Source organism: Gorilla gorilla, chromosome 9 (genome assembly GCF_029281585.2).
Source record: "Gorilla gorilla gorilla isolate KB3781 chromosome 9, NHGRI_mGorGor1-v2.1_pri, whole genome shotgun sequence".
Taxonomy (NCBI): Eukaryota; Metazoa; Chordata; class Mammalia; order Primates; family Hominidae; genus Gorilla; species Gorilla gorilla.
This window is the reverse complement of record NC_073233.2, coordinates 72,129,242-72,149,551: the sequence shown is the minus strand read 5'-3', so window position 1 is coordinate 72,149,551 and position 20,310 is coordinate 72,129,242. Positions and strand designations below refer to the sequence as shown.

General features: G+C 60.6%; 6 protein-coding genes across 24 annotated transcripts in view; 2 read left to right on the top strand and 4 right to left on the bottom strand.

The window, feature by feature from the left end:
* The first annotated feature begins 1,251 nt into the window (after nt 1–1,251).
* PPP1R14B (protein phosphatase 1 regulatory inhibitor subunit 14B) lies at nt 1,252–4,787 on the top strand. Of its 4 annotated transcripts, none has more exons than XM_031016361.3 (4): nt 1,264–2,859; nt 3,986–4,069; nt 4,303–4,335; nt 4,446–4,787. In XM_031016361.3, exons 1-4 carry the CDS (start codon nt 2,602–2,604, stop codon nt 4,512–4,514), a joined length of 444 nt encoding a protein of 147 aa, XP_030872221.2. In that variant the 5' UTR covers nt 1,264–2,601; the 3' UTR covers nt 4,515–4,787. The 4 variants fall into 4 exon arrangements, with proteins under 4 accessions (XP_063549296.1, XP_030872221.2, XP_063549297.1 ...); XM_063693227.1 differs by lacking the exon at nt 1,264–2,859 and adding exons at nt 2,879–3,605; nt 3,850–3,896 and having other exon boundaries at nt 4,303–4,787; XM_063693228.1 differs by lacking the exon at nt 1,264–2,859 and adding an exon at nt 2,900–3,896.
* A 346-nt stretch (nt 4,788–5,133) lies between these two features.
* On the bottom strand, nt 5,134–8,314 carry FKBP2 (FKBP prolyl isomerase 2). Of its 7 annotated transcripts, none has more exons than XM_004051431.4 (6): nt 8,142–8,314; nt 6,716–6,890; nt 5,962–6,074; nt 5,776–5,822; nt 5,397–5,432; nt 5,134–5,305 (listed from the first exon to the last, which is right to left on the bottom strand). In XM_004051431.4, the coding sequence occupies exons 1-6, from the start codon at nt 8,198–8,200 to the stop codon at nt 5,244–5,246; spliced, it is 492 nt and encodes a 163-aa protein (XP_004051479.1). In that variant the 5' UTR covers nt 8,201–8,314; the 3' UTR covers nt 5,134–5,243. The 7 variants fall into 7 exon arrangements, with proteins under 7 accessions (XP_004051479.1, XP_004051481.1, XP_018891734.1 ...); XM_004051433.3 differs by having other exon boundaries at nt 8,036–8,179; XM_019036189.4 differs by lacking the exon at nt 8,142–8,314 and adding an exon at nt 7,740–7,761.
* A 2,171-nt stretch (nt 8,315–10,485) lies between these two features.
* On the bottom strand, nt 10,486–14,492 carry VEGFB (vascular endothelial growth factor B). 2 transcript variants are annotated; one of them, XM_031016358.3, is made up of 7 exons: nt 14,361–14,492; nt 13,754–13,796; nt 13,245–13,441; nt 12,927–13,000; nt 12,054–12,089; nt 11,621–11,856; nt 10,486–10,920 (listed from the first exon to the last, which is right to left on the bottom strand). In XM_031016358.3, exons 1-6 carry the CDS (start codon nt 14,418–14,420, stop codon nt 11,643–11,645), a joined length of 624 nt encoding a protein of 207 aa, XP_030872218.1. In that variant the 5' UTR covers nt 14,421–14,492; the 3' UTR covers nt 10,486–10,920; nt 11,621–11,642. The 2 variants fall into 2 exon arrangements, with proteins under 2 accessions (XP_030872218.1, XP_030872219.1); XM_031016359.3 differs by having other exon boundaries at nt 11,621–11,755.
* The window catches only part of TRPT1 (tRNA phosphotransferase 1), an 11,037-nt gene continuing 5,145 nt past the window's right edge, over nt 14,419–20,310 (top strand). Inside the window, exons 1-2 of one of the 3 annotated variants that reach the window (XM_063693219.1) lie at nt 14,419–15,059; nt 16,867–19,145. In XM_063693219.1, the coding sequence (XP_063549289.1) occupies nt 14,419–15,059; nt 16,867–16,933 (708 nt within the window). In that variant the 3' untranslated portion in view covers nt 16,934–19,145. Of the gene's footprint in view, nt 15,060–16,866; nt 19,146–20,310 lie in introns of those variants that run through there. The other 2 variants (XM_063693220.1, XM_063693218.1) reach the window with 2 other exon arrangements.
* On the bottom strand, nt 14,972–18,918 carry DNAJC4 (DnaJ heat shock protein family (Hsp40) member C4). 4 transcript variants are annotated; one of them, XM_019036187.3, is made up of 6 exons: nt 18,308–18,918; nt 17,282–17,375; nt 16,632–16,816; nt 16,381–16,542; nt 15,273–15,359; nt 14,972–15,180 (listed from the first exon to the last, which is right to left on the bottom strand). In XM_019036187.3, exons 1-6 carry the CDS (start codon nt 18,391–18,393, stop codon nt 15,069–15,071), a joined length of 726 nt encoding a protein of 241 aa, XP_018891732.2. In that variant the 5' UTR covers nt 18,394–18,918; the 3' UTR covers nt 14,972–15,068. The 4 variants fall into 4 exon arrangements, with proteins under 4 accessions (XP_018891732.2, XP_018891731.2, XP_018891729.2 ...); XM_019036186.3 differs by having other exon boundaries at nt 16,381–16,545; nt 18,308–18,446; XM_019036184.3 differs by having other exon boundaries at nt 14,972–15,359; nt 16,381–16,545; nt 18,308–18,446.
* Nucleotides 19,226–20,310, bottom strand: part of NUDT22 (nudix hydrolase 22) — a 3,764-nt gene continuing 2,679 nt past the window's right edge. For all 4 annotated transcript variants that reach the window (XM_019036176.3, XM_055354381.2, XM_004051425.4 and 1 more), the window contains 3 exons: nt 19,898–19,995; nt 19,671–19,764; nt 19,226–19,392 (listed from right to left, as the gene is read on the bottom strand). In XM_019036176.3, coding sequence (XP_018891721.2) covers nt 19,252–19,392; nt 19,671–19,764; nt 19,898–19,995 — 333 coding nt within the window. In that variant the 3' untranslated portion in view covers nt 19,226–19,251. The remainder of the gene's footprint in view (nt 19,393–19,670; nt 19,765–19,897; nt 19,996–20,310) is intronic.

The window sequence follows — 20,310 nt, the reverse complement described above, 5'->3', positions numbered from 1 at the left end:
GCAGGCCAGCATGCCCACCTGCAACAAGTGGTCTCGGGTGGATAGCCATGGGAACTGGACAGGAATCTGGGTGTGCCTGGGCGTGGCGCGGGGTGGGGAAGAGGGAGAGTCAGAAAGAATGCCTGACCTGTGGACACGGACATGGCTGGAGACCTTCACACCAACCCTGAGGGAGGACAGACAGAAAGGTCAGGGCTCAGGGTCACAGCATCTTGGGGGCAGAGCTAGGGCTGGGGGTCTTCATGGCCTGCAGGCCCCACTTCCACAGAAGCTGTTGGGCATTAGGGGCTGTTTGAGGGTCTTCCCCCTTTAATCTGTGTGCACCCTCAAGGTACAAACAATGCTTGGGTTCAGAGGGAGCTGGGCTGGCCTGGTGGGGTGTGGTGGGGAATTTGGACTGGGGTAAAGTGATCCTCCTATCAGGCCAGGCTAAGGGCAGGAGGCCAGGCCACGGATAGGGCTCCCGGTGGAGAGGGTGGATCCTACCTAATCCACAAGAGCGAGGGTCAGCCCTTCCTCGGCACCCAGACTGGCTGAAGGGAGGCTGAGGCCAGAGGAGGGGCACGGGAAGGGGAGGGGTCAGCTCACTCTACCCTTCCCTGAACTGAGCCCTGTGAGCCCATTGCCTTCACAATGCCCAGCCTCTGTCTTCTCTTGGTCTCTTCTCTCTGACTATAGGGCAAAGGAGGAGCCCAACATCCTGGGTTGGAGTTTGGATGCAGCCCCAGCTGTGTGACCCCGGGGCCAATCCCAATCCATCTCTGAACCCCACCCGCTGCAGAGGGCTTCCCCCCACAACATCCAAAGAGTGTCTGTGAGGGGCTGGAGCAGAAACATTGCCTCTCAGATCCAAGACCCTGTTTGGGATGGCACAAGGTGAGCCTGCCTTCCACAGAAACATACCCCGGGAGCTGCAAAGCCTTATTGGGTGGTGTCTACAGGGAAGTGAGGAGGTTGAGTAGAGACTTCGTGTCAGGGGGTTTGAGCCACACAGCCTGGGTTCAAAGTCTCGTCTCCGGTTTTATCTAGCAGTGCGACTTAACCTCTGTGGTGTAGTAATTGAACTTTCCACGAATTTTCCTATTTAATCTTTGTTACAACCTTCTGAGGAAATGCAGGCACAGAGGAAGCCATTCATTCTTTCAAAATCATTTGTTCAACCAATGCAGCGGCCTACTACGAGTGTGACATAGTTCTAGGTGCTGGAGTTCAGCGGGAGCCAGGTAATTTGCCTAATAGCAGTGGATTTGAAGATTGTTCAAGCCTGGTAGCACCAGCAGACCAGGTCGGCGCAGGGCTCAGCCCCGCGGCACTCACAATCTAGAAGTGGGAGACAGACAATACACGAATGAATGAGACCATTTAAAGATGCAGAATATAAAATAGAGGGAGGGAATGGGATGCGCCGTCGGCTTTTTGGAGGTGGGCCAGGGCTATGTGAAGGACCGAAGAGCCGCAGGACGGGGGTGCAGGAGCCCCGGCACGGCGCCCTCTCTGCGGAGCCGACTGGGCGGCGGTCCCGACGCACGCTCCTAGGGGCAGCCGCAATTACCGCCTTTATTATTATGAGTCCCGGCCCCCGCACTGCCCAGCTCTTTGCGCCTTAGTTTCCCCCTCTGTGCTCACTCGGGTCGCGGGGCGCAGAGGACGCCCCAAACAACTTTGCGCTTCCCGGCCTGGCCGCAGGGCGGGGGAGGGGCGGCGCCGGGAGCGGACTCCGTTTCCCACAAGCCCGAGCCTCGCGCCATCTTGCCGGTGGGCGGTGGCTGCCCGGGGTTGGCCGTTTGGGCCGGCCGGGTGCCACCGCTCACCCCCAGCCCCGGCTTCCTCCGCTGGGGGCGTGGGACCTGCCACTCAGAGAGTCTAGGGACCCGGACAGTCCGCTCCTGCCCGCCTTCTCCACTCTTCCTTTCCCAGGAGCCCAGTCCACGTGTCGGTCCGTGCGGAGGAACCCGTTCGCTCCTCGCTGGCCGAGGGCTGGAGGACCTGGACATCGGGGACCGCAGCGTCTCCTCACCAGACTCCCTGTCTGCACACGATGTCCACCCCTGCATTCTCAGATGGTCCCTATTCTCAGATGGCCTCAATGAGGACAGAATGAGGAAGGGTCCAGTGAGGACTAGGGTCCTGGCGTGAGCGCAAATTGTCGTCCTGAGCTCTTAGAACGCCTGGGTTTGGGACTGGAAGGTTGCGTTTGGGGAGTACAGACAGCTAGGCCACCCCCTGCCGAATAGACCCTCCGCTACCCCTGCCCGGGGGCGGAGTAGGGGAGAGGGGCCTGTAGAGGGGCTGGCCCTTTAAGGGGGTGTGGTCGGGGGGCGGAGGAAGAGCGAGACAGAGAAAGCGCTTCGGCGGCGGCAGCTCGGGCGGCGGCCGCGGGGGACAAAGGGCGGGCGGATCGGCGGGGAGGGGGCGGGGCGCGGCCAGGCCAGGCCCGGGGGCTCCGCATGCTGCAGCTGCCCCCGGGCGCCCCCGCCGCCGCCCTCGCCGCGGAGCCGCGCGGAGCGGAGCCGGCGAGCTAACCCGAGCCAGCCGGCGGGCGTCCCGGAGGCGGTGGCGCAGGGAGGGGCCCGACGCGCGCACGTGGCCCCGGCGGCCGCCATGGCGGACAGCGGCACCGCGGGGGGCGCGGCGTTGGCGGCCCCGGCCCCAGGGCCGGGCAGTGGCGGCCCAGGACCACGCGTCTACTTTCAGAGCCCCCCCGGGGCCGCAGGAGACGGCCCGGGCGGCGCGGACGATGAGGGCCCAGTGAGGCGCCAAGGGAAGGTCACCGTCAAGTATGACCGCAAGGAGCTACGGAAGCGCCTCAACCTAGAGGAGTGGATCCTGGAGCAGCTCACGCGCCTCTACGACTGCCAGGTGTGTTCCCACCCCGCGCCGACACCCCAAAATCGGTCTCGAGCCGGTCCGCCTGGCAGCTCCACTGTGAGCTCGCCTGTCACTGGAGTCAAAGGGCGCTCTGCTTCCCCGCGCGCTCCCCTCCCCTCTGCACTCCCGCCCCCAATATATACTCTTTCTTGCCTGACCTAAGTCACTTCTGCCTTCTCCGCTGCCTCGGACCCTGCCCCCCATCATGCCACTCCCCAGGTCAAGCCTAGTGTCCTCCAGAAGCCTCAAGGGGTAGCCTGGGCCTTGGACAAGAGGCAAGGGGGCTAGTCTGGGCTGGCAGCGGCAGGAGGTCTCACCACCTAGTGCCCGCTGGGTTAGACTGTGGTTACAAGGTGCTGGTCTGGTAGGACAGCTGGGGCTGGGCTGTTCTGTGGGCTAGCCTGGAGCTCCATTTTGGCGTGCGTGCAGGCTAGCCCGCTTTCTGGGCTCTGCTTCTCCACCCCCATGACTCCCTGGTTGTTCAGACGGTGACTCAGGCCCCGGGGGGCAGGGTGGAGGAGTGGGTTTGCCCGGTGCTGCCTGCCTACCCTAGCCCAGCCCTGGAATGCAGCTGACTACAAACAGGATAGGGGCTTCCTGGGGAGGGTGTGGCAGGGTGGTGGGCATCCCCTCCCTCACCAAAGCATGGGCTCTTTGTTTCCTCTTTGCCAGGCGTGGGTCCTTCCCAGTGACCCCTCAGCCTTCACTTCCTCCTCACTCCCGGGGAGCTGTGACAGGTGTTTGGGGGAGGGGAAGGGGGTATGATAAGCTGGGACAGCTGCACCCACCGGTCCTCTGGTGAGATGGGGGGCCCGGATGTTGGGGAGACACATCTGCTGGGTTCCCAGCCCAAGGTCCCCAACCCTGGCTGTCTGGCCTTGTCTGGCACCCCCGGTGCCCACTGGCAGGGACAGGAAGCTCCCCCCCACCCCGCTTTGGGCAGTTTGCCTTGGCACGGGCCTGATCTGTTTTCCTCCTCAGAGCAGCTGCTGTTCTGTCTGCTGGGCAGAGGGCCGGGTTCCTCCGAGGTAGGCAGGGGCCTCAACCCAGAGCCCCTCTCACACCCTCTCTCCAACTCAGGCTTATGTCTCTCCCTCCTCCCCCACCCCCACCCCAGGAAGAGGAGATCCCAGAACTGGAGATTGACGTGGATGAGCTCCTGGACATGGAGAGTGACGATGCCCGGGCTGCCAGGGTCAAGGTGAGGGGGCTGGGGGGCGATATGGGTTGCCTGAGGCACTGCCCCGGGAAAGCGAGGCTGTGGAGCCAGGCCCTCAAGCCCCAGCTCCTGCCTCAGCAGAATGGGGCCAATGCCTAGCTGTGAGGTGGTTGTGGCATCTCCTGTGCCTCAGTCTCTTGGAAGTGGGTATAGGCGAGCTCCAGGCCCCCACTCCTGAGGACTCCCTTATTCCTTCCTCCCCCATCCTCTGCTAGGAGCTGCTGGTTGACTGTTACAAACCCACAGAGGTAAGAGATTTCCCGGGGGGGCCGGTGGGGGGGGGGCAGGGTGAGGGGAGCCCGGCTCCTTTCATCTTGGGGTCTGGTCTCCTTAATGTTTACCCTCCCACCCCACCCAGGCCTTCATTTCTGGCCTGCTGGACAAGATCCGGGGCATGCAGAAGCTGAGCACACCCCAGAAGAAGTGAGGGTCCCCGACCCAGGAGAACGGTGGCTCCCACAGGACAATCGCTGCCCCCCAACCTCGTAGCAACAGCAATACCAGGGGACCCTGCGGCCAGGCCTGGTGCCATGAGCAGGGCTCCTCGTGCCCCTGGCCCAGGGGTCTCTTCCCCTGCCCCCTCAGTTTTCCACTTTTGGGGTTTTTTATTGTTATTAAACTGATGGGACTTTTTGTGTTTTTATATTGACTGCGGTGCGGGCCCTTTAATAAAGCTAGGATACGCCTTTGGTGCAGCTAACAGGCTCGGCTGGTCTCTTTTAGGGGGGCACACTGCTCTGTGACTTCTGCCAGCTCAGCTTCTCCCCAGGTGACCGCAGGCCTTCCTAAGGGCCACGTAGCCATGACGATAGCCCAGTGCTGGCTCCCAGACCAGGAGTTGAAAGTGGCTGGGGAGCTGTGGGGGTTGGGGGAGCAGTATTGCTGTTGGCAGGCAGGAACACTCCTTTTTCTCTGGGCAAGGGCCACCGTGTCATTGAGCCTAGACCCCCAAGGCTCCACAGTCGGGAAAGGAGAAGGTGGTGGGGTATGCTGGAGCTGAGGTCTCTGAGTCTCTCAGGGCCCACAAACACACACAGGCTTACTCCTTGGGCTTTTAAGTGTTTTTGTTTGTTTGTTTTTGTTTTTTGTTTTTTTTTGTTTTTGGAACAGTCTGGTCCCTGATGGGGGCCTCTCCCCCTGCCCCTCCCCAGTCTGGTTACAGCTCAGTTCGTCGCTCGATTTTGAGCAGCTCCACCTCAAACACCAGGGTTGCACCGCCTGTAGGGAAGAAGGGGAGTCAAAATGCCAACCAGGGCCACAGGGAGGTGGGCTGGCTGCAGGTGATGGGAGGTATCAAAAGGTTTACTACCTGGAATCTTTGGGGGAGCTCCCCGCTCTCCATACCCTGTTGAAGATGCACAAAGAAACAGTCAGTGATGGCCAAGCTCCCTTCCAGCGTGGGCAAAGGGAGGGTGTTCCGCCCCTCTCAGCAAGAAGGCCAGAAATAGAGAAGGGTAATGGAGATGGGAAGGGGGTGCCAAAGGCCTGGCAAGGGCAGAGTGGGGCCACTACAGCTGAGTGCTTCAATGATCTTGCCCTGTACTCACTGCTAGACACAGCCAAACTTGCAGGAGGCATGTATTGTAATGAATGGATACAGTGAAGACCAATAAAAAGCTGAAGCAGCTTTCACCCTTCCCAGTCACACACCCCAAACTCGCTCTGCACCCTCAGGAGGGGCCTCTTACCCAGCTCGGATGGGATCACCAGCTTGCGCTTTTCCCCCTCACACATCCTGCAGGAAGACACATGCTCAGCCCATGGCAGCACCCAGGGCCCCTGTCTTGTATCCCTGGGGCTTGCCTCCCACAGCTTACCTCCTGGGCAGTGGCCATGCACGCCCCCACTCCCAAGCCCATTCCCCCATGACTCACCCCAGCAGCCCCTGGTCCCAGCCCTTGATGACCTGGCCTGTGCCAAGGGAGAAGACAAAGGGCTGGTTCTGGGGCAGGCTGCTGTCAAACTCTGTCCCATCTTCCAGCTTCCCCTGTGGAACCATGAGAAGGCCAGTGAGGAAGAGGGGACCACCCCTGACACCCCCCTCCCTCAGCTGCTTTCCCCATCAAGCTGCCCCCCCACCCCCACCCACAGCCCTGGTGGTCAGTCCTTTTTGTTTTTTGAGATGGAGTCTCTGTTGCCATGGCTGGAGTGCAGCGGCGTGATCTCGCCTCCCTGCAGCCTCTGCCTCCCGGGTTCAAGCAATTCTTCCACCTCAGCCTCCCAAGTAGCTGGGATTATAGGCGCCCGCCACCACGCCTGGCTAATTTTGTATTTTTAGCAGAGAAAGTTTCATCATGAGGCCAAACTGGTCTCAAATTCCTGACCTCAGGTGATCCACCCGCCTCGGCCTCCCAAAGTGCTGGGATTACAGGGGTGAGCCACTGCGCCCAGCTGGTCATAGTTCTTTAAGAGGACAGAGCCTTGGGCAGCTCACAGTACACTGTCACTCCCTGCTGGTGCCCGCCTGGGCAGTAGGCAAGGGCAAGGCAGAACCATGGAAACTGGCTTAGAGGCGAGAGGGGACTTGCCCAAGGTCACCTACCTGGCTGATGGAGAACCAGACTCCCAAGCACTCTCTGGTCCTCGGAAGCCCCACCCACTCCCAAAAGGCCCGCCCAACCCACTCACCGTGTAGTGCATGTGCAGGACATCCCCTTTGCGCGATTTGATGGGACAGTGGTCCACCCGCTTCTTGACCCCGATCTGCAGCTTCCTTTTGCCCTCGGCCCCCGTGGCCGTGGCCACGGCGCTCAGGCAGATGGACAGTACTGTCAGGACCCGGACCCAGCTCAGCCTCATGTCTCTGTGGGCACAGACCCCGACCGACCGACTGAACGTGGGGGAGGGCAGGCAGAGTATGGAACACGGGTAGGTAACAGGAGGGTTCCACCGCCACTGTATCTTCCTTGCCCCGGGGGATCCCCTTTGTCCCGGGTCACCGCCCTCTCCCCCGGGCTCCGGGGCCACACTTACCAGTCCAGTGAGAAGGGGGCTTGGCCGAGGACCCCAGCAGCGGGGGGAGGGGGTCAGGGGAGGCCACAGCAGCCAGGGACCCGCCCCTTTGCTCGCCCCCATACCTTCCCTCCCTCCCAGTCCCCACCTCCGCTCTTCAGTTCCCGCCTGTCCCTTTACGCAAAGTCCAGACCCTATCTGGCTGCACTGCAGTTGCCCCGACTGGGCGGCCCCACTCACGCCACACCCAGCTGCCCCCGGTCCAGCACACCAACACCTCTGCGGCCGCTGCAGGGGGCCGGCCCCGAGGCACCCACACATCCCCACTGGGTGACTCCGAGGAGCCCGGGTCCTCGGGAGATACCCCCCAGCCTGGCCCTGTGCTTCCGCCCGGGGCGCCGCCCCAACTCTGAGCCCTTGGGGGTCTCCGGGGCACCCAGACTGGCCCTGTGTCTGCTGGCCGCCGAGCCCGCTCCACCCACACCACCTCTCCCGGTGGAGTTCTCGGCCTACGGCGTCCCCAAGCCCGGCCACCACGGAGACCACCCCCGCGAGGACGCCCGGGGCCATTACTCGGGCCAGGCTCCTCACTTGGCTCCTTGGCACCGCCCTTCGGAGGATGCGGTGCCGCCCCCGGGCCTGCAGCCCCGCCTTCGACAGAACTAGACCCCTTTTCCGGAGCCGTAGCCACGCCACTAACCGGCTGAAGCCCCGCCCCCAGCGCCTGCGCTCCGTCCCCCTCTGCTTCCGACCCCGAGGCTCCGCCTTTCACCTCCTCCAGCTCCTCCTTCAAGAGCCAGGCTCCGTCCCCCGTCCCTCCTAGCTCCGCCCCCCGCCGCCGGGCTCCGCCTTCCACTGGCACCAGCTCGGAGGTCCCACCCGTCCTGGTTACACGTCCCGCCCCGAGTCCCAGGACTCCGCCCCGTGCGGCGTGAGAACCCTCCCCCTGCGGCATCTCCGGACAGCTCCGGCCCCCACACCCAATTTCCTCGTCACCTAGCTCTCGTTGACACTCGGAGCCCGGTCCGCTCCTGCCCGGCCTGATCCAGCCTGCCCTCTTGCACCCCGGCTCCCCCCAGCCCGGGCTGTGGCCCCCGCTCACCTCCTCGCCGCGCCCCCGGAGTCAACCCCGGTGGTGCTGCCGCCTCTGCGCAGGCGCATCCTCGTCGCTACCAGGCCGGGCCACGCCGCCCTCCCTTATTGGGCCGTGCGAAACCCGCGGCCACACGCCCGCTGGCACGGGACTTTCCCGAGCCCCGCCCCCGCGACGCCGCTGCCCTGCGTCACTTCCGGCGGAGCGGTAGTCTGTAAGGTTAGGTGAAAGTGACTTCCGAAAAGGCCGGAGACACTTCCGGCCGAGGTGATAGTAAGGTCAGGCGGGCGTGGGTTCCCGGAGGGGGTCTTGAGGCGCCATTTCAAGTCGCCCCCAGCCTCTCCCACAGCACTCCTGTTTTCCCGGGCCTCATCATGGCCCACGGCCCTCAGTCGCTGTGGAGCCTGGGCTTCACAGTGACACTCAAAGTTTGAATTCCCGGTCGGCTGTGTGCTTGGTAGAATTTGTCATCCAATACAGGCGTGTAACACGGGCTTGATGACACCCACCCCACAGGGCCCCTGCAGGACCGAGATGATGTCCAATGACAAGCCCTGGCTTCCAGCCAATGCTCCTGCCCACGTCTCTCTCCCAGGAGCCAGGCTTACCTCTACCTGTGCACCTGGGCTGTGACTCATGACTGGAATGATCTGGCTGGGCCTGTTCCCCCACCAGACTTATTTTCAGGCGCCGCAGCAGCCACCAAACATCTGTCAACTGAAGTAATGAACCTGCAGTTGAGAGGCAGCTAAACCTAGGTTGAAGGTTAGGGAGACAGCCGAGTTGAGGTCAAATCCCCCCGGCCAGTTAGCCTTTCTGAGCCTATTTCCTCAATTGTAAAAGGAAGACAATCATGATGCTGACCTCAGAATTGAGGAGGAAGTGAGGAGGTGCATGTGAAACTGTGCGTGACTGGTGGGGCTAACTGGGCTCTGGAGGCGGTAGCTCTGGGGCCCTAACCCCTTTCTGCCTCATGCTAATTGACCTATGGCATGTCCAGTGACATCATGACTGAGAAAATGATTTGAAAGTAGTAATCGCTGTCAGGAATTGTCTCCTGGTTCAACCCACTCCTGCCTTAGGCCCACTAAGATCATACCCACATGCTCTGACCCAACACCTCAGAGAAAGCCTCCATTAGGGTGGCTGCCCCTCCCAGTGGCTGCCCAATTGAGTTAACTGTGCCCCTGAATGTCCTGCTTCAGCAGGCAAAGCAGTGGTGCCCAAGGTTGGCCTTTCATCCACCCCAAACCACTCAGCCCTGGGCACTGGAGGCTGCAGGGAGAAGGGTAGGGGCTGGGCTTGGGCTAGGATAGACAAGTCAGGAGAATCTCAGGCAGCAACTGATGAAGGAAGCTGCAGGGTGCAAGGGAGGTGAGGGTGGAGAAAACTGTGTGGGTTGGGCGGGCGCGGTGGCTCACGCCTCTAATCTCAGCACTTTGGGAGGCTGAGGCAGGTGGTTCACCTGAGGTCAGGAGTTCGAGACCAGCCTGGCCAACATGGGGAAACCCATCTCTACTAAAAATGCAAAAATTAGCTGGGCATGGTGGTGGGCACCTGTAATCCCAGCTACTTGGGAGACTGAGGCAGAAGAATCGCTTGAACCCAGGAGGTGGAGGTTGCAGTGAGTGGAGATCGTGCCATTGCACTCCAGCCTGGGTGACAGAGTGAGACTCTGTCAAAAAAAAAACAAAAAAAAACAAACAAAAAAAAAAACTGTGGGTTGGGTTGAGGGGAGCCTGCCGCCCAAACCAGGCCCACCAGCCCCAGACTTTTGGTGCTTCCCTTTCAGGGAGGTGGGAGTGAAGTTAAGACAGGGCAGGTGCTGAGGCTTTAGATTCAAGCTGCAGGGAACAAAAAGCAGTAGATACCGAAAGTGCTGCCTGGCAGGAAGAACAAGTGTTCTTTTCTATTATGTAAAGATAGTCTCAAACTTCTCTGGGGCCCGAGGACGCCAGCCACAGCAATCTTCTGTTCCCTCTATGTGCACATGTGGAAACTGCTGCTCAGAGAGGCAGGGGTAGTGACAAGCACGGTCACTCAGCAGATCTGGGTCCTACCCCAAGCTCTCTGGCCACAGAAGGCTGTCTCCTTCCAGAAAAGAACCCCAGTGAAGAGCAGGAGGGCAGGCAGTCTGTATTGACTGGGCTGTCCCTGACTCCCATGCCTGGCAATAACTTGAAAGTGATGAATACATAATTCTGGCCCTGCCTGGGATCTGCTGTGGGGCCTTAGTCCTCATTTCCTCCATCTGCACGATGAGGGAGCAAGACAAGCTCTGGATTTAGTGATGCAGACATTCATGCTCAAACCAGCCAGCCTGGACAGTGACAAACAGTGACATAGGCAGGGACAGCTCCTTCCATCTCTTTTATCAGGGTTGGGGGTCACAGTTCTTGTACCAAAGCCCAAATCCCATTATGCAGAGGTTTGGGTCTTCTTAGTGAGGGGAGGAAGAGCCAGTTGTAAGATGCTTACTTGCACAGAGTGGTTAGAAACTGAGACAGTACTCCATTCTCCCCTGAGCTGGTATGTGACCCCTCTTGCTGCCTCCCAGTCTCCTCTTCCAACTCTGTCCTGTTTGATGATGGCCTCAGGGAGACAAGGGATGGCAGAAGAGCCCTCTGAGAGGCCCAGGTCCTGGAGCAGCTTCTGCCTGGGCTGAGGTCTTGGGGGCTTGGCTGTTTTTTACCAGGCTCCTCTTTGTTCCCCCACTGGGATATAGCCTCTGAGGCAGTCACCCTGCTGAGTCTGAAAAGCCATGTGTCACCTTCGCAGCTTCCGGCACCTGAGGAGGGAGGAAGTGATCTGTTCATGCTGGCTGGAGCGCAGCCCCAGCCCTGGACTCACGTGTGCCTCGGGCCCACTAAGATCACAACCTGAGCATCCTGCCACACCACTCGGCCCTGGGCACTGGAGGCTGCAGGGCGAAGGATGAACCTTCTGCAAAGGTCATCCCCTCCTGACACCCCTCGGGAGCCCCCACTGGCCCTGCCCATATGATTTCACCCCATGGCCTCACTGCGGGACACGGATGGTGAGAAACACATCAGGTAAGGGTGGACAAGGGTTCCACTATGTCCCCTGGCCTCTTGAAGCCCATAGGTAAGGGCAGATGTCTACCACAGGGGCTTCTGGGAAGGCCCGAACTGCAAGCTGGAAAAGCTGTGTCCTACATTTCTACTCCGGGCAGATGTTACCTCCTCCAAGAGATCTCTGACCTCTGAAAGACGAGGCCAGGTACCCCTCACCACAGCCCTTGACATCCTCTGCTGGCATTGTCCCTCCTGTATCTGACTCCTGAGTTAGAATGTTGGACTTGCTTATACAGCTCCAGGTGCCAGCAGCTGTTTGGTAAATATTTGTTCAACACATTCAACAGTTTCCCCTTCCCTGGCCCTCCTCCTACTGGCAGGCTCACCCTGGACCTGCTCCAGGACAGGGCCTTGGTGCCTTCCCAAACAAACACCACCCCACAGACGCCTCACCTGCAGGTGTCTGGGTTGAGCTCTAAGCCCCGCCCTTGGCAACGGAGGAAGCTGCGGCGTCGGCAGCGGCAGCGGCAGGTCCGGGGGTCAGGGCGCTGGTGGTGCTGGGTGCAGCGTGGGCAGAGGGGCCTGGGGCTGGAGTGGGATGGGTGATGTCAGCTGGGGAGGATGCTCCGGGGGCAGAGTCCCCGCCCGGAACAGAACGGGGCTGGGGACGGTGGTGGGGAGTGGCAGCCCTAGGGAGGAGAAGCGACATGTCTGGGGTGGGAAGGAAGAGTCTTCCCTAGAGCTGGGGTCGGGGCAGAGAACACAGGCTTGGGGAGCAGAGGAAAAGGGAAAGTGGGGCATGGGTGGGAGGAGAAAGAGGAGCAACAGCTTCTGGACTCACTTGTACTCCCCCTGCCCCCACTCAGCTGGAGTCCAAAAGACTCACCTGTCTGGCTTCACAGCACTGTCCTTTTTTTTAGGTCTGAAAAGTAAGAGAGATAGACATAGACAAACAAGAGGAAGATCAGGAAATCCCAGCATCCTACTCTCTCTCTCTCTCTCTCTTTGAGACTGTGTTTCCCTCTTCTTGCCCAGGCTGGAGTGCAGTGGCATGGTCTCAGCTCACTGCAACCTCTGCCTCCCAGGTTCAAGCTATTCTCCTGTCTCAGCCTCCCAAGTAGCTGGGATTACAGGCACCCGCCACCATGCCCGGCTAATTTTTGTATTCTTTTTAGTAGAGATGGGGTTTCACCATGTTGGCCAGGCTGGTCTCAAACGCCTTACCTCAGGTGATCTGCCTGCCTGGGCCTCCCAAAGTGCTGGGATTATAGGTGTGAGCCACTACCCCTGGCCCAAGCATCCTACTTTGTTGCCCCAGATCCAAGGCTCTACCCTTGGCTCTACTCTTTTTTTTTTTTTTTTTTTTTTTTGAGGCAGAGTCTTGCTCTGTCGCCCAGGCTGGAATGCAGTGGCACGATCTCGGCTCACTGCAAGCTCCGCCTCCCAGGTTCATGCCATTCTCCTGCCTCAGCCTCCGGAGTAGCTGGGACTACAGGCGCCCGCCACCACACCCGGCTAATTTTTTGTATTTTTTTAGTAGAGACGGGGTTTTACCATGTTAGCCAGGATGGTCTCGATCTCCTGACCTCATGATCCGCCCGCCTCGGCCTCCCAAAGTGCTGGGATTACAGGCGTGAGCCACCACGCCCGGCCCCTTGGCTCTACTCTTAGGAACCTGGTCCCCAGTTCTGTGGACCACCATACCCAGCACCCCCCAAGCCTGGCCTCTGCGAGCTCAGAAGTTGGGCCTGGCTGGCACCTGCATTCACACTGGCTGTGTTCTTCCAGGGACATCTCCCCCAGCTGACTGCTCGGGTACCGGATCATGAGGATCTGTGCTCAGGAGAAGAACAGGGGGGACAGTGAGGGAGAGAGAGAAAGGGGATGCTCTAAGACTGAAGGGAGAAAAGCTCACCCAACAGCCGGGAGGCTGGCCACCAGCCCTCCCCCCAACCCTGTCTCTTGTGCAGCAGTCTCTAGGCTGCCCCAGCCCCAGAGCCAGCCAGCATCCACCCTGCCCGCTGCCCCACCTGCCCAGTACCTGCATCCCCTGCCCGTTGCCCCACCTGCCCAGTACCTGCATCCGGACTTGGTGCTGCCCAGTGGGCACACATTCCAGGCCATCGTCAGGGCAGCAGCCACCACAGCGCTGCACAGTCACGCAGCTGGGCACAAGCTGTTTGGCCACGGTGCCCATGAGCTCCACAGTCAAGGGCACCACCACCTCCCGGGGCTGGCAGGTAGCGCGAGTATACACATCTATCCATGACACCACTGGGAGCAGACCGGTAGGGGTTAAGTCCTCACTGGTTTTCCTGCAGCTGCTCCCAGCATCTGTCCTCCCCAGTCCCCAAGTCACAGCCACCCTCCACTAACCCTCCCCACTCTGCCCTCACAACCTGTCTTCCCCTGCCCTGTTTATCCAGATCCCAGTAACCCCACTTCCTCAATTTCCTCCTCTGTGAAATGGGTAGAATAATAGTTTGAATCTTCTAGGGGAGTTACACAAGATGATGGACACCTGGAATCAGGGCCCATGACAAACCCTCTTAGTGCTGGCTAGTGCCGAGTTTTTGTGAGTATTACCTTTCTTCTGGTGGCCAGGGGCATCAGGCTGGGAGACAGGGGCCTGTGGGAGAGAAAAGACCTGTACCCAAGGTACACTTTAGGAGGGTGTGGCCCTGTCACCGTCCCTGGGGCTTTGCCCTTGCATCAGTAGGCTTCACCACCTCTCTGACATCTTTCCAGATTGCTGTGTTCCTGCGGCCACTGCTCTAGCTTTACCTGTCCTCTCCTGGCCACCAGGGACCTGCCCTGGCCCAAAACACAACAGGTGCTCTGGTGGCCGCGCCAAATCTCCAGGCCGCGGAGCCGAGCATATTTGGGGGCTGCATGCAGATCAGGAGCGCGCACAGTGCGCACCGAAGCAGGTCCGGCAGGCACCAAGGGAGCCCCGCCCCCGGCGGTGCCCAGGGGACGGGGTGGGGCGGAGGAGTGGCCCCAGACTGGGGCTGGCGGGCCAGCGGGGAGGGGCACCTCCCAGGGGATGCACGCGCCGGGCCCCCCAGACGCCCGCGTCCAAGGCCGGACCCCGCAGATCCCCTCGGCCGAGGCCGCGGGTCGCCTCCTCACTTCCGCCAACCTTGAGAGAGGGCACGGCGGGCGGGCGGGCGTGCTGTCGGGCCGCACGTACCTGGGCGGGGGCCAGCTGCAGGAGCGCGGCGAGCAGCAGGCGGCGGAGCAGAGGGCTCATGGTGCCCGCGGGGGCCGCCCGCCGGGGGCGCCCGCATCGCCCTAGCCCGGCGGCGCGGGGGGCGGCGGCAGCCAGAGCCCCATGGCGCGGGCCCGGGCGCGGCGGGCGGGGGCCGGGCGGGGGGGCGGCTCCTCCGCGGCCCCCTCCCGAGCCCTGGGTGCAGGCAGCGCAGCGCAGCGCAGCGGAGGTGGCCGGAGGAGCCGGGCGGGCGGGCGGCCGGTGGCGGCGGGCAGCGGCGGCGGGGACGGCGGGGGCGGCGGGGGGCCAGGCCCGGGCTGGCGGGCAGGCGGCTCATGTGACCCAGACACGCGCTCCCCACCGGCCCGTGGGGCGGGGGCGGGGCGGCGGGGTGGGGGGGCGAGGCCGCCGGCGGGGCCCGCCTCCTCCACACACCCCCTCCCGCCTCCCTCCGCGGCAGGGGAAAGGGGACGCACCGCCCAGGAGGCCGGGCTCCCCGGTCGCCGCCGCCACTACCCGGAGGTCGGGGCGCTGCCCCTTGGCGAGGCCGGGGCCGGGGGCGTCGGGCCTTAAGGAAGGAGCCGGACACGAGCTCTGCGAATCACTTTATTGCGCGCGTTTCGGGGAGCGGACCGTCCAGGGAAGGAAGCAAGGCGGGAACGCACTGCAGGCCCCATCCAGGTGAGCCCCTCAGGGGCCGGCGCCCGGGGGCACGATCTCGGGGCCTTGGGTTGGCTCGGATGGTGGCGGCTGCCGCTGCCCTAGCCGTTGTCGCTCCTGCTGAAGGATGGCTCTGTTGGCCCTGGAGGAGAGGGTACCTGGGTGGTTGGGATAGGGATCCCGAAGTGTGATGCCTGGACAAGGAGCAGGGAGCAGAATAGAGCAGGGACAGACCTGGCCCGTGCCCGGGCTTCGTTGTAGAAGGCTGTGATGATCCGATCCTTTTCATCCATGAAGTTAAGGTGCATCTGCTTCACCTTCCTGCAATGGGTCACAATTAACTCTGGGACTCCAATTCCTGCTGTCCCTGAAGTCCTGCCCCCTTCCACCCCACTCTAGGGGCCTCACAGCTTTTTACCCTTACACGGGGTTAGGGACCTCAGTTTAACCCTTCCTGTGATAGATAGGGAGGGCTCAAAGTGGCCCTGGCTTGTCTAGGGTCCAATGGCATCCGAAGTCCCTGGTCACTTTGAGGTGTGACAGCAGCTGTGGACATGGGGGTGCTCCTCCCAGAAGACTAGAAAGGGTATGCGTCTAACTCCATCACTGAACTAGGCAGGCTGCTAGCAGTGGGCACTGGCCTTTAGGTATCTGCTATAGAAAATCGGCTTTGTGGCCAGGCGCGGTAGCTCTCACCTGTAATCCCAGTACTTTGGGAGGCCAAGACGGGTGGATCACCTGAGGTCAGGAGTTTGAGACCAGCCTGGCCAATATGGTGAAACCCCATCTCTACTAAAAATACAAAACAACTAGCCGGGTGTGGTGGTGGACGCCTGTAGTCCCAGCTACTCGGGAGGCTGAGACAGAAGAATTGCTTGAACCTGGGAGGCAGAGGTGAGGTTGCAGTGAGCCAAGATCGCGCCAGTGCACTGCAGCCTGGGCGACAGAGTGAGACTCCATCTCAAAAAAAGAAAAAAAGAGAATAAAGAGAATCAGCTCCGTGGCACGCGTGAGAGTGGCAGGGAGATGCCTACTGCCAAATGAATGAGCTGTGCTGCATTTGCTGCTTGTGCTTGATTTTGTTTGGCTCAATCCCTTCCTGGCAGCCAGCATGAAAGATTTACATTCGAAATATGAAAAACTGTAAATGACAACGTTAGCTCTTGGTGCAGCGCTGCCTTTAATAAGTAAGGAGAGGCTCCAGAGACCAATTTCAAGCAGCTCTTAGCTTGAGAGACACAAGAGTACGGGCCACGAGGTGCTGTGGAGGACTGGCTGACCACACTGGAATTCACCCACCCTCCTGCCCTCTGCCCATCGCCCTGGGGAGAACAGGCATCACCTGAAGGCAATGTAGTGCAGGCCCATGCCCGCCAGCATGAGGAGGAGGCAGTACCCCAGCACTTGTTTGTTTTGTTTGTGTTGCTGCTGCCTCAACTGGGGCCCCTGTGGCCTCACGCTGTGAAACTGGGACCAGTACTGTGCATTGGGGGGTGTCCAGGAGCTGCTGGGAGGCAGAGGAAGGGACATTGTGGAAATGAGACTCCCCAAGAGACCTGGGGGTGGGGCAAGCTGAGGGCAGGATTACTGTACCTGTGTGTTTGGTGGGCAGACTTGTCATGGGCTGTGGTTCGTGGAGACTTTGGGGGACTACCTGAGCGGAGCTGGTCATCATAGCTGCGGCGGCTCTGCTCACGGCTGAGCACACGGTATGCCTCGCTCAGCTCCACAAAGCGGCTGTGCAGGCTTGGGTTCCCAGGGTCCCGGTCCGGGTGCAGCTGGGGTGGGGCAGGACTCCCCTTATCTCCCTTTGCCTGTCCCTCCCCAGGACCCATGCTGATGACATCCACCCACCAGGGCTCCAGTCATACCCAGAGGCCCTGCCTGGTCAGTGACCCTCACTCAGGCCTGCCCACTCCTCAGAAGGCCAGAGAGCATGGACTCCTGCTTCCTCCTGTGTTCAAGCCCTCCCCACCTGCCAGCCCCCTGCATTCACCGTATGCCCCGGTCCAGGTTTCTCAAGAGCAGGCAGGCAGGTCAAGAAAACCAAGCCCAGCCCATCAGACAGGACCCCTGGCTCCTGCCCACAGCCTTTCCCCTACCATTGAGCACCTGCCACTCCCTATGAGGGCTGAAAAAATGTGGCACCCGCCAGAGATGCTGGTCTACTCCTGGGAATTTGAAGCACACCCCCACTGGCTCAGAGTTCCTGCTCCCCCTCCCCACCTCAGGGGTACTGGTACCTCTTTGGACTTGGAGAAGAAAGCTCGTTTAACTTCCTCAGTGCTGGCACCAGGATGCACCCCCAACAGTTCATAATAAGTACTGAGTCTGGACCTGTGGACAGAGTCCCAAACCCGCAGGGGCTGAAGGAACCCAGAAGCTAGCTCTGCCCTGCCTTCTGGACCACACCCTTCAACTCAGCCACCAGGAGCTAAGAGGGCTGAAACAGGTCCCAGGACAGATCTGTCTCCAGATCAGCACCCCCTTTGGAGTGTTTCAGGCATAGTGCAGGTCAGGATTTCTCAAACTGGAGTCCAAAAACTTGTTGGAAAAAACTGATTCCTGGCCAGGCGCGGTGGCTCACGCCTGTAATCCAGCATTTTGGGAGGCCGAGGAGGGCGGATCACCTGAGGTCGGGAGTTCAAGACCAGCCTGACTAACATGGAGAAACCCTGTCTCTCCTAAAAATACAAAATTAGCCGGGTGTGGTGGTGCATGCCCGTAATCCCAGCTACTCGGGAGGCTGAGGCAGGAGAATCGCTTGAACCCGGGAGGCGGAGGTTGTGGTGAGCCGAGATTGCTCCATTGCACTCCAGCCTGGGCAACAAGAGCGAAACTCCCATCTCAAAAAAAAAAAAAAAAAAGGAAAAAGAGAAAGAAACTGATTCCTGACCCCCACCCAATTGATTCCTCCAGTTCAGAATCTCCAGAGCAGAGCCCAGGAATCTGGATTTTGTACCCGACACCTCCCCATCTCCCACCCCCCACAGAGGGTTATGCACAGTGATACAGTGATGCTTGGAAACCACTAGAGCTGTGGTAAGAGCGTTGGGTTTGACCTGGACTCAAACTTCCTCCTCTGCCGCTTAAATCGGTGTATGACCTTGGGGGTCTTCTCTATGTCTGATCCTCAGCAGGGAAGGCGAGGGTTACCTGAGACAAACCTGGGAGTCTCCTCACACGGAGTAGAGACCACAACTAACTCAGCACGTAGGGCAAACAGAAACCCACTGAACAACCGGGCCGGCCCCCCGCGCCCAACTCACCGCTGCCCGGCGGCCGCTCCGAGGAGCCGGGAGGGAGGGTTGCGGGGCCACAGCCGGCACAGGCGCAGGGGCAGTAAGGGCGGCATGGCGGTGGGCGGGCAGCTGGGAAAGGAGGCTACCAAGAGCGCATTGGACCAGGATGGGGCTAGACTTCAAGCACCCGGGGGCAGAGGGAAGGGGCCTGGCCCGTTGTTCTGCGAAGGAAGACTGAAGCAGGCCCGGGGAGGGGGCGGTTCTTGCCCAGGACCAGACCCGCGTGTCCTTGGACTTGCCCCTTCCTCTGACCCGGGCATCCGCAGCCCTTCCCCGCGCTGGCTTCGGGGTCTGGCCACCCAGCCAGGGACCGCAAGACCCCGTTCCCACCCAGGGAGCTTGGGGACGGCAGAAGGAGGAGCCACAACCAGGCCCCGCCCCCGCTGCTCACAGACCCGCGGCCGTCGTCATTTCCTGCGTCTATTCAGGCCCCGCCCTCGCATTCTCATTGGCGTGGATGCCAAGACCACGTCCACCTGTCAGGAAAAAAAAATCGGTGGAGACCCCGCCCCTACATGTCTATTGGCCTTTGGTGCCTCCGGTCCCCCTGCCTGCGGACTCGCTGGACAGGCGCGGGCGCCCACTTGGGGAGCGGGCGGGACAGAGCCCGCTCTCTGAGGCTTTGTGACGTTTTCGGCCCGGCCACCGTGTCTCCGTTCCGCTGTTGCTCCCCTCTGCAGCGAGGTATATCTTACGGAGCTGCTTCCGCCCCGGAGCCTCTCTGGAGCCAGCAAAGGGAGGCACAGTTCTTATCCCCTGCTTGCAGAGGGGGACGCTGAGGCTGGTCGGGTTTTTTTTTTTTTTTTTCCCAAGTCACTTGTCCTGCCTTACACACTCAGGGCCCATTGCTCCTCTCTGTCACAGAAATAGCAGATGCCAACGGAATCCAAGAATAAAGTCGTTTATTATCTTCAGAGCGGCGGGAGTAGGGCTGGGGACCCTAGGGCCGCTCCAGTGGGACTTCCCTGAACCCGGTTGTAGAGGATGATGGCGCCTTTGGCCGAGGGGCAGAGTTCAGCCCACATCTCCGTCTCCTGCAATCTCCGCACGTTCTGTGGGGAGACAACGAGACCCAGGCATTCAAGCTTGCCACATCTCCTGCCAGGGCTGTGCCCAGAATTCCTGAGCCTCAGAGACCTCTGCACTGTCCTTAGGGAGGCATGTTAAGGGGCTGAACATGTCCCTGGACCTCTCCCTTGCACTGAGGGCAAATCTTGTGACTCTGGAGGGAATTGTGACCCAGCCAACACCTCCCCTACAAGATATGCATTGCCAGGCCTCTGCAGGCCCCAGCCCTGGCCTCCAAGCAAGATGGTTTGTCACTCTGCACCTGTGTCTCCATAAAGATGATTCCTGTAGACTCGTGGGCCTCGGGTCCCCCACTCAGGTAGTGCTTCCTCACCTGCTCAGAAGTCAGGCTGCACCTGGACAAGAACACAAGGGTGGCTTAGTGGGTGACCAGCCCCTGCGGGGTACCTGTGGAGCCACAGCTGCCTCAGCCCACTCCTCACCACCCACGTTCCCAAGACCCAGGATCATGTACCCGAGTCTACTCACTGGACATAGAACTCGGCACTGGCTCGGCCAGCACTGGTCTCATTTCGGGCGATGCCCAACAGCAGGGGCTGGCTCAGGGTGAGCAGCGGCAGGTTCACCTGCGGTGGAGGGTGGGGTGGGGGGAGGTCCCACCTATCAATGCCACTGCCCACATCCCTGCCCGTCTCAATGAAAAACAGCCTGTTACCCGTGTACAGCATTTTATAGCTTGTAGATCAAGGACCCAGCATTACAGAATGTCAGATGATGGGCATGTTTGTTTTACAGGTACACCAAAACCAGAGAGATTGAACACGTTGCCCAAGGTCACCCAAGAGAAGTCAATTTAGTGACTGGGACTCCCACTTACTCCTTTTTCTTTTTCTCTTTTTTTGAGATGGAGTCTCGCTCTGTCGCCCAGGCTGGAGTACAGT